This window comes from Salvelinus namaycush, chromosome 14, assembly GCF_016432855.1.
Source record: "Salvelinus namaycush isolate Seneca chromosome 14, SaNama_1.0, whole genome shotgun sequence".
Lineage (NCBI taxonomy): Eukaryota > Metazoa > Chordata > Actinopteri > Salmoniformes > Salmonidae > Salvelinus > Salvelinus namaycush.
The window spans coordinates 35,859,060-35,873,995 of record NC_052320.1 but is presented as its reverse complement, the minus strand read 5'-3'; the positions used below and the strand labels follow the sequence as shown (position 1 = coordinate 35,873,995).

The window sequence follows — 14,936 nt, the reverse complement described above, 5'->3', positions numbered from 1 at the left end:
ACGCCTAAGACAGCGCTACAGGGAGACCGGACGGACAGCTGATCGTCCTCGCAGTGGCAGACCACGTGTAACACCTGCACAGGATCAGTACATCCAAACATTACACCTGCGGGACAGGTACAGGATGGCAACAACAACTGCCCGAGTTACACCAGGAACGCACAATGCCTCCATCAGTGCTCAGACTGTCCGCAATAGGCTGAGAGGCTGGACTGAGGGCTTGTTGGCCTGTTGTAAGCAAGGTCCTCACCAGACATCACCTGCAACGTCACCTACGGGCACAAACCCATTGTCGCTAGACCAGACAGGACTGGCAAAAAGTGCTCTCACACGAGTCGCGGTTTTGTCTCACCAGGGGTGATGGTCGGATTCGCGTTTATCTTCGAAGGAATGAGCGTTACACCGAGGCCTGTACTCTGGAGCGGGATCAATTTGGAAGTGGAGGGTCCGTCATGGTCTGGGGCAGTGTGTCACAGCATCATCGGACTGAGCTTGTCATTGCAGGCAATCTCAAAACCATGCGTTACAGGGAAGACCTCCTCCCCCCTCATGTGTTACCCTTCCTGCAGGCTCATCCTGACATTACCCTCCATGACAATGCCACCAGCCATACTGCTCGTTCTGTGCATGATTTCCTGCAAGACAGGAATTTCAGTGTTCTGCCATGGCCAGCGAAGAGCCCGGATCTCAATCCCATTGAGCACATCTGGACCTGTTGGATCTGAGGGTGAGGACTAGGGCCATTTCCCCCAGAAATGTACTGGGAACTTGCAGGTGCCTTGGTGGAAGAGTGGGGTAACATCTCACAGGAAGAATTGGCAAAGTCCATGAGGAGATGCACTGCAGTACTTAATGCAGCTGGTGGCCACTGACTTACTTTTGACCCCCCCCTTTGTTCAGGGACACATTATTCAATTTCTGTTAGTCACATTTGTGGAACTTGTTGAGTGTCTCAATTGCTGAATCTTATGTTCATACAAATATTTACACGTTAAGTTTGCTGAAAATAAACAGTTGACAGTGAGAGGACGTTTCTTTTTTTTGCTGAGTTTAATTGGTACCTTTTCATGCCTTGCCTTTGGTATCTGCATTACAATGTGAACATTTAAATATATATTTTTAAACCCAAAATAATGAACAGATACATCCTTGGTGTGAGTGTTTATTACATTTCATTTATCCATAATCAATTAATTTGCCTAACCCTTTGGGTTATTACATAGCATTGCTTGTCAAAATACATCTCCATTGTTCAATGCACTCCTTGAATACATACATATGCATTTGTATATACATATGCATTATTATGCACAACCAACCTGCATAAAAATATACATGAAAAATGACACCTTAATTCTCTTAGTCTTCTTCCCATATTTGAAGTCTAAAAATAACTTACTTTAAAAATCATACTGTTCTCCCACTTTCAATAAATTAGAAAGTAAAATACATGACCAAAAATGGTTTAGATGTTCATCCAAAATATTAATTTTAAAAATGGTACAATAAACTACCTTTTTGTTTTATTTTCAGGCATCTCATAGGTCAGTTTTATTGTGGTGTTAAATTAAATAAAAACACACGTTTGCATTGTCTGCCAAGTCCCTGGTTTGGCAGCAGCCACTGGGTCCTGTGAGACGAAGGGTAGGGGGCATGATGACAATTTGGGCCAGGGGGCTGTACAGGAAGGAGGGTGCAACGTTACAGAAGGTTCACTATAGAAATGTACTGTGTAGAACAGACAGGATTGTCTGTCATTTTGTATAGGAAATCATGTCAGCTCTATTCATCACATTGGTCTCCAACATTCCAGACCTTTCGCTTCAATGAATACACCCCAGTATTCTTCTCCTCGGTCTTCGTCCTATATGGCTACGGCACGTTCCATCAATTCCTCACATCACATCTGCTCGCTTGTCCCTCACTTTGTTCCTTAGTTTAGTCCTGGCTTTGAATGCCGCCGAGTTGAACAGATGCTGTGAGAGGAAAATAAATCAACAGGTTAGACTTACACCCTTCAAAATAAAGAATGCCAATATGGAGGGCAGTCCTGTGAAGACTAGGCAAACTCATAACATTTCATGGTACTGCTAAATCAAAACGGACCAGTACATTTTGTTTAACCAACAATCATTTACACTAAACAAAAATAAACGCAAAATGTAAAGTGTTGGTCCCATGTTTCATGAGCTGAAATAAAAAATCCCTGACATTTTCCATTCGCTAAAAAGCTTATTTCTCTTAAATTTTATGCAAACATATGTATTTATTTTTTACATCCCTGTTAGTGGGCCTTTCTCCTTTGCCAAGATAATCTTTCTACCTGACCGGTGTGGCATATAAATAAGCTGATTAAACACCATGATCATTACACAGGTGCACCTTGTGCTGGGGACAATAAAAGGCCACTTTAAAATTTAGTTTTGTCACAACACAATGCCACAGATTTTTCAATTGGCATGCTCACTGCAGGAATGTCCCCCAGAGTTGGTGCCAGAGAATTGAATGTTCATTTCTCTACCATAAGCTTCCTCCAACGTCATTTTAGAGAATTTAGCAGTATGTCCAACCGGCCTCACAACTGCAGAGCACGTGTAACCACACCAGCCCAGGACCTCCACATCCAGCTTCTTCATGTAGTGGATCGTCAGTGGGGGGCTTCTCAACAGTATTTCTGTCTGTAATAAAGCTATTTTGTGGGGGAAAACTCATTCTGATTTGCTAAGCCTGGCTCCCCAATGAGTGGCCCTATGCTCTCCAAGGCCCACCCACTTGGCTGCACCCCTGCCCAGTCATGTGAGATCCATAGATTAGAGCCTAATGAACTCATTTCAATTGATTGATTTTCCTTATATGAACTGTAACTCAGTAAAACCTTTGAAATTGTCACATGCTAAGTTGATATATTTGTTCAGTATAATTAGACAGTGGAGATCTCACATGAAATGCACCATGTGGTTGTTGAACAGGTATGTGTCAGGTGAAGTGGGTATTTGTCAGTGGTCGTGGTTTCATGACAAAGGGTTATGTGCTGGTGGGAGGTGTGTTTGGAAACAGTCATAGGCCATGGGGGTCACCTTCTCGAAACGGGAGATCTTGCTGGATTTGACAGACGAGTCCAGTATCTGGGGGGGTCCCAGGCCAAATATGTCCCTCAGCAGCGGGTTAAACTAGAGACAAGACCAGGCACACCATTTACAACTAGCCATTTCCAAAGGATAAATAAGGAGGCAAGCAAGCATCACAAACCTCCAGAAAGACTTGATTAGAACATTCTGGTTGCAGAGATAGTCTCTTTATAGCAAAGATATCAACTACATCCTACCAACACAGGTATAGACCTAGACGTTTGATCAAACCTGAAGATGGTGTCTCACTCCAGACTCCAGCACCTCTTTGAAGGCGTCGTAGACCCTCCTGCGCATCCAGCTGTCGATGTAGATGCCCTCCACACCAAAGCGGATGTTCTCCTCGGAGAAGTCCTCATTCTGCACCACGTTGGGCAAAAATGGCATTCAAAAAAATCCAACATTACACATTTCTCTCACTGTCTGACCAATGGTCTCCAGTTACAGTGACTGATCTGGTGTGATTTAAAAACCCTCGAGCAATGTTAGAACCTTGCACCGGTTAACGTTCTCAGGGTGACTCGTGGTCCCTCACCTCTATGTAATGTAACACCTCTCTGAATATGGTGCGCTGTTTCCGCCTGTCGTTCTTGGCACGGTGCTTGTTCCCGTCGGTGGCCAGGCCCTTCAGGCACTCGCACAGCGTGTCGCTGTCTTCAAACTCAAATTCCTGCACAGAAAAACAAGAATCAGCGGGGATATTTCCCCCACTTCCTCTCCACGGGCTCTACATTGCCTCCATATTGTGTTTGAGCGAGTAGAACCAGGGCCTGTTTTCACAAAGTGTCAGAGAACGTCGGTGCTGATCTCAGATCAGGTCCCCCCCCCATGTAATCATATTCATTGTGATCTAGAAGGCAAAACTGATCCTAAATCAGCACTCTTACTCAGATGCTTGACACATACAGCCCCTGGTTGTTCATTAGGCAAAACATACCCTGTCTATATCTCTTCCCAGTTCAACCAGCAAGGCTATGGTCATCCCCACAGCTATCCTGTAGTTCACGTCGCTGCTCTCCAGGCAGGCCTGTAGCTTGGGTAGATGTCTGCGCACAAGAGGAGACCGAGGACGTGAGCTGAGCAATGTGGCAGGTTATATATTCAGATCCCGGTTGTGTCTCAAATAGCACCCTATTCCCCATGTCGTGGCCATACAGTGCACTTCTATAGTCAAATATGCAGGGCAGGACTACGGCACTAAATGGGGAACGGGGGTGTCATTTGAGACGCAGCCCCTGTCGGTCTGTGTGTGTCACTCACAGGTCCAGCAGCACAGTGAGGCGGGAGGCGGGGCAGAGGGTGACGAGCAGGGCCCAGGCATGCAGGGCGGCGCTGTGGAGCCCAGGGGCACCGGCATTGGGGGTGGGCAGGGTGCCCTCGCGGTTGGGGTACGACATGGTGAACACACTCTCCAGGTGACTCATGGATTTCACCAAGTCCTGCCACAGAGGGAGAGAGGAAAAAATAATGACAGAGACAAAAAGCGAGAGAGAGAGAGAGAAAGAGAGAATTAACCATGCATTCAGACTCCATTTCTGGATCTTGATTTTCCATACTACATCTCTTTTACAGCTACAGAGAAATAGAATGAAAAGGATTTCTAGAGAATCTCACCTCTCCGTCTTCCGCAGCAGAAACGTAGCAGCACATACCCAGCGCTCGGGCACACTGCAAGAGGAAGAGGGATGAACAACTTTTAAAAACGGCGACTTACAAAGAAGGCACTCTTAGTGGAAAGACGGCCGTCGACAACAGGAGTGTGACGAAGGCCAATGGTGACACTCACACTCTGGCGGGCGGCCACACTGGCACAGCCGTCAATCATGATGGCACTGAGGACGGGCCGGAGGATCTTGAAACCCTCCTCGCCCTCGTCCCCCCCGCCGAGCTGCACACACAGCTGGGCACACACTGTGGCCGCTGCAGCCTGCTCCTCTCCACCACCTGAGAGAGAAGAACGGAGAGAAGGGACATAAACAGAGTAGAGGGATGGAAAAGGGTGGAGGGGTAAGATCCCATTTTACAAGCTCGACAAGAGAAGTCAGGCTATCGCAGGACTTGGTCAATCAGAAGATTAACTGAATTCGTTGAGCCTAAATTCAGACTCGATGAAGGTCCATTTTTGGATAGAAATAGTTACATTTCAAGCCAAATAAAAGGTATGGTAGAGCAAGTCCTAATCATCTTTTCAAGTGTTTACTCAGGCCAGCACCACCTAAAGTGATGTACGTTTGACTATATTTACCACCGTAATTCATAGACCACAACCCACACACAGTGCTGTGGTGTCTCACCCTTGCGCAGGCTCCTCTCCAGGCAGTCGCTGACGGTGAGGCGCCGCTCTATCAGGAAGTCATAGAGCAGCTTGGAGGAAAAGGCCCCTCCCAGAGAGCTTAGGGCTGCCAGGCGCGTCTTTGCACTGAGCGGGACGGGAGGAAGGACCACGTCAGTACGTCTACACATCTCTGCCTAATGCTGTCGTTACGAGAGGACAAATCGTACACCATCGTTGGAAGTATTCGCACCACTTGACTTTTTACAGAGTGGGATTAAAATGGACTTGTCATTTTTTTTGTCAACGATCTACACAAAATACTCTCATTGGAAGATTTGTAAAAAAAAAAAAAAAAAAAAAAATCTATTGATTAGATAAGTATTCAACCCACTGAGCCAATACATGTCAGAATCACCTTTGGCAGTGATTATAGCTGTGAGTCTATCTGGGTAAGTCTAAGAGCTTTGCACACCTGGACTGTACAATATTTGCACATTAGCTTTAAAATTCTTTAAGCTCTCAAGTTGTTTGTTGATCATTACTAGACCTCCATTTTCAAGTCTTGCCATCAATTTTCAAGCAGATTTAAGTCCAAACTGTAACTAGGCCACTCAAAAACACTCAATGTCGTCTTGGTAAGCAACTCCAGTGTACATTTGGCCTTGTGTCCTAGGTTACTGTCCTGTGGAAAGGTGAATTTGTCTCCTGGTGTCTGTTGGAAAGCAACAGACAACCAGGTTTTCCGCTAGAATTTTACCTGTGCCTAGCTCCATTCCGTTTCTTTTTATCCTAAAACCTCCTTAGTCCTTGCCAATGACGAGCATACCCATAACACCATGCAGCCACCACCACGCTGATGTGTTGTGTTTGCCCCAAACATAATGCTTTATGTTCAGGACAAAGTCAATTTCCGTGCTACATTTTTTTTACAGTTTTACTTTAGTGTCTTATTGCAAACAGGATGCATGTTTTGTAATATTTTTTATTCTATACAGGCTTCCTTCTTTTCACTCTGTCAATTAGGTTAGTATTGTGGAGTAACTACAATGTTGTTGATCCATCCTGTTCTCCCATCACAGCCTTTCAACTGTTTTAAAGTCACCATTGGCCTCATGGTGAAATCCCTGAGAGGTTTTCTTCCTCTCCGGCAACTGAGTTAGGAAGGACACCTGTATCTTTGTAGTGACTGGGTGTATTGATACACCCTCCAAAGTGTAATTAATAACTTCACCATGCTCAAATGGATATTCAATGTCTGCTTTAAAAAAAAAATATTTGTACCCATCTACCAATAGGTGCCCTTCTTTGCGAGGCATTGGAAAACCTCCCTGTTCTTTGTTGTTGAATCTATTTTTTAAATTCACTGCTCGACCGAGGGACCTTACAGATAATTGTATGTGTGCGGTACAGAGATGAGGTAGTCATTCAAAAATCATGTTAAACACTATTATTGCACACAGTCCATGCAACTTATGTGACTTGAAGCACATGTTTACTCCTGAACTTATTTAGGTTTGCCATAACAAAGAGGTTGAATACTTATTGACTCAAGACATTACATTTTTTATTCATTTGTAAACATAATTCCACTTTGACATTACGGGATAGTATTGTGTGCAGGCCAATGGCAAACAAGGTAAATTAAATCAATTTCAAATTCAGGCTTTAACGACAAAACGTGGAAAAAGTCAAGAGGTTTGAATACTTTCTGAAGGCACCGCATGTTCCTAATGTCCATTTAGACAAGTACTAGCAACATCAGTGGCTTTCGTTTTTTGTGCAGTTAGAATGTGTACAATAAGTCCTTTCGTAAAAACATCAAATCCTGTGACACCCACCCTTTGTCCATCAGGTTATCTATGCATTGTTTCAGCTTGTCCTCCGTCTCCTCCTGGGCAGTCTGTTCATCTACTGGTTCACCACCTCCCCCTGTGGTGGACAAGATACAAGGCAATGATGCTGTCCCCTGTGTGTGTGTGTGTGTGTGTGTGTGTGTGTGTGTGTGTGTGTGTGTGTGTGTGTGTGTACCCACCAGTGGCCTCGTCCACGACCGAGGCGCTCTCGCTGGCGCTGCTGTAGTGACTGAGCACGTCAGACGCCAGCTCATCATCACTGGCACCCGACTCACCCTTCACCCCATTCCTCCCGCCTACGAGAACGAGAGAAAGAATTGAGGACAGAGAGGAGAGGAAGTGAGAGCAGGACAGAGGGACCGGAGGGGGGCAGGGGAGGAGAGAAGAAGAGTGAGCTCGAAGTGAACCACGTCTGTCAGTGGCTCAGCTGTTGGTGTCCGTCAGTAATGATATCCCAGGAACCGCTCCTTATAGAGAGCAGGGTCTATTCTGCCCCCGGTGCTGACACGAGCACATCCACGTAGCTAAACTGGGAATGCTGGTCGCGTTGTTCCTGCGCCCAACAAAGCGAAGGTAACTGAACTAAATGACTATCGCCCCGCACCACTCACGTCCGTCACTATGAAGTGCTTTGAGAGGCGAGTTAGGGACCATAAACACCTCCTTACATCCTAGACCAGGGGTTCTTAAACTTTTTCAGCTTGATACCAATGAGAAACTAACCGTCCACCCGTGACCCAAATCGTCCTCCATAGGCCCAAACTAAGAAATAATTGTATGATTATAGATGTATTCTCATAACTCGTGACCCACCTCTAACATGCCCAGGGCTGACTGATTCCCAAACCAGTTTATGAAATCGCCATTTCACTGCATACTGCCCTATCCCACTTGGACAAGAGAAATACCTATGTAAGAATGCTGTTCATTGACTAAAGCTCAGCCTTCAACACCACAGTACCTTCCAAGCTAATCACTAAGCTCAGGGCCCTGGGTCTGAACCCCTCCCTGTGCAACTGGGTCCTGGACTTTCTGACGGTCTGACACCAAGTGGTGAAGGTAGGCAACCACACTGATCCCCAACACAGATGCCCCACAAGGGTGGCGTGTCCACAAGGGTGGTGTGTTCAGCCCCCCTCCTGTACACCCCGTTCACCCATGACCGCGTAGCCACGCACTTCTCAAACAAAACCATCAAGTTTGCTGACGACACAACAGTGGTAGGCCTGGTGACCAACAACGACGAGACTGCCTACAGGGAGTAGATGAGAGCCCTGGCAGACTGGTGGAAGGACAATAACCTCACCCTCAACAAAATGAAGGATTGTGGACTACAGGAGACAGCAGAAAGCAAGCCCCTATCCACATCGACGGGGCCGCAGCGGAGAGGGTCAACAGCTTCAAGTTTCACGGTGTGCTAATCACTAACAACCTGAAACGGTCCCTTCACACAGTGTGGTGAAGAAGGCCCAACAGCGCCTCTTCAAACTCAGGAGGCTGAAGACATTTGGCTTGGCCCCTAAGACCCTCACAAACTTCTACAGATGCACAATTGAGAGCATCCCGTCAGGCTGTATCACCGCCTGGTACGGCAAATCGCACCATGCGCAACCGCAGGTCTCCCCAAAGGTTGGTACGGTCAGCCCGACGCATCACCGGAGGCACACTGCCTGCCCTCCAAGAAGATCAAAAGGACCTCAGCTACCGAGCAAAGCCCTGTTCACCCCGCTAACATCTAGACGGCGGAGACAGAGGTGCATCAAAGCCGGGACCGAGTGACTGAGAAGCAGCTTCCATCTCCAGACCATCAGCCTGTCAAGCAGTCAACACTAGCAGCCCTCCGCCCAGTACCCTGCCCTGAACCTTGAGACTACTGCCCTATGTACATACAGTCACGGAACACTGCTCACTTAAATGTTTACATACTACACGTAATATACTGTATTCTGGTCATGGCTCGTCCTATGTAATTTATAGAATATTTCTGGATTATGTGTATTTTTTGGTTTTGTTGCTAGGTATTACTGCATTGTTGGAGCTGGAAGCACAAGGATTTCGCTGCACCCGCGATAACATCTGCAAATCTGTGAATGCAATAAATGAATAACCTTTGATTTGAGTCGACTGGCACTGCCAGTAGCACAGCTACCGGACTGTGGCCCTAACCTGACAGGTGGCAGAAACACCATAGTCTCCATTACATTATTAACATTTGACTGGTTCTGCACTGTCTGCTGCTGTACTACAGATACCAACTGTTGGGCAAATGTTGATTTCCTGCCTGAATTCAAAGTGAGGGACGGCTCTTCAGGCCAAGCTCTCACAAGTCTTTCAACTTGTACATGCGCTTCGATTAAATCAACAGTATTTCTGGTAAATTGGATAACATTTGACTTGTAATTTTCCATCTTGATTTGACAGTTCGTCTACCATGGAGGGCTTTATGGATATCAATGAGATCCATGACCTCAGTGGCCCTGACACAGGTATGACCTGTCCTCTTCCTACAGTACTGTTCGCCGAAGAGGCCATAGTTTCCATGTCCCACAGTGAGGTTGTAGCCTCTGGGTCACACTGACACGACCTGCCTGACCCCCATCCCACACAATGACCGTCCGGGTCACTGCAACGACTATGTGACTGGCCCACGGTAATCCTGACAACATTAGAAAGCCCTGAGCCAGCATGGGAGCCTAACCCAGTTCTGGCCAGGCTGACCCCCCCACAGCCCAACCTCCCCCACACACTTCTACCTATATCTTTGTCCCACAAGCCCAGCCAGTCATCTGGCCTGCCCCATCAGAGAGAGCTTTACTGGAGGAAAGTTCACCGGGCTGACAGACCTGGACGGAGGGAATCCAGCGATTCAATCCCCTTCCTGTTCAATGGCTCTAGGGCTAGGGGAAGCCTTTAAAATGACATGTCTGAGAATAACTTGGGTAAAAACACAGGAGGAACTTTGAGGCATGAGCTGATGACAACAGTACTGTAGTGTATATAATAGTATAATAGTACCTCCAGGCTTATATAATATGGGCTCCCGAGTGGCGCAGCTGTCTAAGGCACTACATCTCAGTGTTAGAGGCATCACTACAGACCGTGGTTCGATTCCAGGCTGTATCACAACCGGACGTGATTGGGAGTCCCATAGGGCGGCGCACAATTGGCCCAGCGTCGTCCGAGTTAGGGTTTGGCCGGGGTAGGTCGTCATTGTAAATAAGAATTGGTTCTTAACTGACTTGTCTAGTTAAAGGTTCAATTAAAAATAAAATAGTATGACCACATTTACTATGAAGTCCAGAGAAACAATGACTTCCAGGAAACACGTCCATTAATTTTAGTTTCTATTCTACAATGACTGCCATTGATCTAATTCAATAAGTGTCACTCACCTCACCACTCTGTTCCTAGTGATCCTGAGTGGGCCTTTATCAGTCACGTGACTTACTGGTGCGCAACCTTGACCCCCCCCCTGGGGAGTGCGTGCCTGTGTTCCGAACCACCATGCACGTGTCAGCCCATAGCAATCACTCAACGTTTCCACAACTGACTGCAGTGCACCTCAGTCATGCCAAGGGGAGGCGCTTGAGTGGCAGGGCTTCTCTTCTCTCCATACGTCCAGTGAGAGGAAAGGGCGGGACCTCATTGTCGTAACCACGCCCCCCCCCCCCCCCCCTTACTGGGGACCATACTGTCTCTCACATACCAGCATGGGCTTCCTGTGCCCACATATAGACTTAGTCTTGGCCAATTGGGTCTTTAACGCAGCGTTTCATAAGCAACTTCCCGGCTGCTCAAGGTTAAAAAAACTAAGTCAGATTCTGGCACATCACAACATGACTGGAATTACAAACAGATTTCTCTGAGGAAAGAACCTGAACCATAGAGCATCAAAACAACACAGGGTGTATGCGATAGGAAAGCTGACGAATGGTAATGCTATGGTTTTGAGAGAGTGCCATGCAGCATTCTGAATGAAGCCTCTATGAGAAGAGTGAGGTCAGTGAGTTGGCTAACATGGCATCACAATCAGGGGAGGGGTGGGGTGCAGAGGGGAGGGTGGAGCTGGGAGTATCCATCTGGTGATACAGCGTTAGCAGGACATAGGGGGAGAGAATGCTGGGAATCCTGGGACATGAGACCAGCTGAGGTGATAGGCAGGGAAAAACATACAGCAGTCAACTCCCAGAAGACAAGAGCTGTGTTCAAATACTCATACTAACCACACTATTCGTGACATAAATTGAGTATGTAGTACTCAATTGGTCATAATATGGATATAGTTAGTATGCCAAAAGTTCCCGGATGTTGTACTAAATTCGCCAAAATATGAAGTACACAAGCAAGTGGACACCATTTCCGTGCTTTTAGGGCCCATAATGCATTTCTTCAGCAAATGGGCATGGCTTCACAATTCTCCGATTTGAAGAAACCGGCAGAAATTGTGCAGCCAAAGTCTGACGAGAGAATGGATACAAATTCATTGCTATAACTAATTATGACAAATGTTAAGAAACTGTTGAGCAATGTAATAAAGTAATGACTTTTCAAATGAGTTACGTTACACGTTGTTGGCTGAATTTGTTAGCTACGCCATCCTTATGAACCACATAGCTTTACAGCAGTAATATGTACCGGTATGTTGTTAGCTAGTTACCTAACGCTAGTTGACTACTAATAATTTGAACTTTTCTTTTACTAATAATTTGAACTTGCCAGGCAGTATATTAATTATAAATCTAACTAACCAACATTTATTGACTTGATTATTCACATCATTCTTAGCTAAGTGGTATAGTCGTTGTGCGTTCTCAATGGACATTGTTAATTCTGGCTATCTACTCCAATTTCAGAGCACTCTCTTCTGTGTGTGCCAGAGTGCAGAATAACGGATGAATTTACGAACGCTCAACACCCATTGAATATATGTCAGTAAACGTTGGCAAAAGAAAGCGTAATTAAATTGTTGCCAGCAGCACAGTTACGGTAGTTACAGTCACCAACACTCTGGATAACAAACAGTCTAACCAGCTCTGCTAGGGCGAGTAAAGTGGTCAGAGTGAGTTCTGTTCTCTGATTTGTGTCTGGAAATAGCTAGCAAGCTAGCCAACGTTAGCCAGTTAGCTTGGGTGCTTGACTGCCGCTGTGAGGTCAGAAAGCTCAGATTAACCCTACTCCTCAGCCAGAGAGCGAAACACTGAATTTACAAACGGACAATCTGACAACGCTCTGGATTTACAAACGCACTCTGGCACTCCAGATTGAATTTACGAACCCACACGAAATCATAAAATGTCTAGCTAGTCATTTGTTATGCTAACAAGCTAGCAAGAGGTTGCATAGCAACAGCATCAACTTCCAGGTAGACAGGCGAAGCGCTAGTACGCTCAACTGAAATGACACCGATGGTTTACAGTACACTAAAATGAACTAATAGTATATAGTATGTAGTATATACCCATTAAGTATGTAGTATACACTATGCTAGTATGGGTATTTGAACACAGCTATAGTTAGGAATGGTTGAAAGCAGCTACTACACCTGTAACGTCATGGGCCATGCAAGACCATATTAATTGTGACAATGACGTCCAATGGTAAAGAGGTGTTAAGTGGATGGGGAAGTATTGGGATGTGATGGTCAAACAGGAATAGTTGACAGATGGTCATAGGCATAAAATGGGTCCAGGTGACAAATGAGGAATAAGGTTTGAAGCAGGCCAGGGGTTGGCGCTCTGCTGCGTTACCTTTGAGAGACAGGGGGCCCTTGGCTGACAGCTGCAATTGTAGAACCTCATGTCGGAGAGAGCCTGTAAAAGGGGTTCAGGTGGAGAGGGGAGGGGTGGATGGATAGCAAGTTGGCCATGGGTGGAGGAAGAGACTTTTAGACAGAGACTAAACCTCCTCATGTTGCTTTCAGAAATGTATCTCTTGCTTCCCCCAGACAGTCTTCTCTGTAAACCCGTCAGAACATTTTCTACAGTTTGATAATTCTCATAAATGGAACATCAATAAGATGAATTCTGCCATCTTTAGTATTGTCATATGGAGAGTTCTGTGTGTAAGTGTAATATATACTATGAGATTAGTCTGTGTTTGTGATAAACCTGGATTTTACTTGGGAGATGGCTAGCTAATGCATTCTAGTTGAGCATAAGTTAATTATGATCCATAATTTGGAGGTTTACACCACACTACTGACATTTGGCCACCTGTACATCGGGCAAAACTGAGTTTCAGCTTCAGCAATCTGACACAGGGAAGCACCCAATGGCATGCGCCTCTTCTCCCCCTCCATATCCTTCTCAAAATCCATTGGATGAGAAAGCCGGAGGTCCTTCCCCTCTGATCTTCTCCTCCAATGGATTTTGAGAAAGAGACGAGGACGTGAGGAGTACGCAATTGAAATCTCTGCCAAGTCCACCAGGGATGTGTTGCGTCAGCATGTGATGTGCACTACCCACATCAAACCACAATTTACCAGGGGCGGCGAGCAGAACGCCCTGCTAGTTATATAGCTACAAGCTCTGGCAAACATGTGGTCGGCACAAAATAGGTATAACGAAAAGCGCACACACAGTACACAAAAGCATTGTAACTGTATGTCCCGCATTCCGATCTAAACGTGTGAAATGTGACAGCATTGCCGGTCAAAGGACCAGGCTCGAGTCGTGTTGGCCCATCACAGGCAAATGACCTCACTTGAGACATTTTCAGAGACTGACACGAACCCTGCTAAAAATTATCTCAGGGACAAGCGTTTTACCATTCATGCTTGTCTAGCTTTAGAGCAGACTTGCCACTAACGTTATGTTACACTATGTTGTAATGTCACTTTGAATGATCAAGTGGTAAATTATACAAACCCAAGTTAGCTAAAGCAAGATAAATTGGCTAGCTAGGAATGCAAAAAAAAAAAATGCATAGCATACAGATATGTCTTATAGCCGTTATGTGTTACTATCAAAGAAATTGACATTCAATAAGAAAATACTGTAATAGCTAGTAACTTTGTTCCATATGCTGATCAATTCTGGCAGTTGCACAACACTTAGCTAACTAGCTATGCCATCTTAGTTTGTCCAGTATAGAAGATATTAGCCCTTCTACTACACATGATCGTGTGTTGGTAAAAAAAAGGTTAGCAGTTAGCTTACACTTGTTCGAACCACGTTTCCCTTTTTTACTCCTTGGCATGTCGCCAGTCAGGTTTCTTCACCACTTCCCTTCCAATTGTCAGCAGGGCACCACCGGTGTCAGTCTTTTTGAACACAATCCCAGATGATATTCAAGTTCTTAGTTTGTGCGATGACACCAGATTTCCAAAACAAATATAGCCAAAACTTGGCTAGCCAAACTAACAATACACCCACGTCGTGTTTTCAGTGGCACCACGTTTCAGCCACCACGGCAGACAATATCATTGAGTTAGCTCTTACAACTCGATGAATGTCGTTTTCTTCAATGTTTCAGAATATATTATCTGTGATTGTCTCCGGGTAGCCGATATCTAATGCCAGGTTGAGATAGAAAATATTTGTCAAAGTGTTTGGGACAGAGTATCGAGCACATTACTGTTTCAAATTCCACCATCTTCTCCTCAGTAACCGCTTTCCAGACCGGACATGCTCCACCTCTTTTTAGATATTGTAGGCGAAGTTGGGTATTGTAGTCATATGA

General features: G+C 45.6%; 1 protein-coding gene across 4 annotated transcripts; it reads right to left on the bottom strand.

Annotated features, from left to right (window-relative positions):
• Positions 1–1,146: 1,146 nt before the first annotated feature.
• LOC120059454 (interferon-related developmental regulator 2-like) lies at positions 1,147–14,881 on the bottom strand. 4 transcript variants are annotated; one of them, XR_005478152.1, is made up of 14 exons: positions 14,414–14,881; positions 13,004–13,066; positions 7,436–7,552; positions 7,242–7,332; positions 5,423–5,547; positions 4,915–5,072; positions 4,743–4,796; positions 4,389–4,567; positions 4,066–4,174; positions 3,664–3,798; positions 3,360–3,488; positions 3,078–3,170; positions 1,816–1,976; positions 1,147–1,677 (listed from the first exon to the last, which is right to left on the bottom strand). XR_005478152.1 is itself a non-coding variant. In XM_039008508.1 (13 exons), exons 1-13 carry the CDS (start codon positions 14,451–14,453, stop codon positions 1,896–1,898), a joined length of 1,374 nt encoding a protein of 457 aa, XP_038864436.1. In that variant the 5' UTR covers positions 14,454–14,881; the 3' UTR covers positions 1,147–1,895. The 4 variants fall into 4 exon arrangements, 3 of the variants coding, with proteins under 3 accessions (XP_038864436.1, XP_038864438.1, XP_038864437.1); XM_039008508.1 differs by having other exon boundaries at positions 1,147–1,976; XM_039008510.1 differs by lacking the exon at positions 13,004–13,066 and having other exon boundaries at positions 1,147–1,976.
• Between the last annotated feature and the right edge of the window lie 55 nt (positions 14,882–14,936).

Excerpts from the sequence above, each read along its gene's own strand:
- LOC120059454 (XM_039008508.1), bottom strand. The coding sequence starts at position 14,453 with ATGCCAAGGAGTAAAAAAGGGAAACGTGGTTCGAACAAGT. Across the intron at positions 13,067-14,413 it reads GAAACGTGGTTCGAACAAGT|GCTCTCTCCGACATGAGGTT; the intron begins GTAAGCTAACTG and ends CCCCTTTTACAG. Across the intron at positions 3,489-3,663 it reads AGGTGTTACATTACATAGAG|AATGAGGACTTCTCCGAGGA; the intron begins GTGAGGGACCAC and ends AACGTGGTGCAG.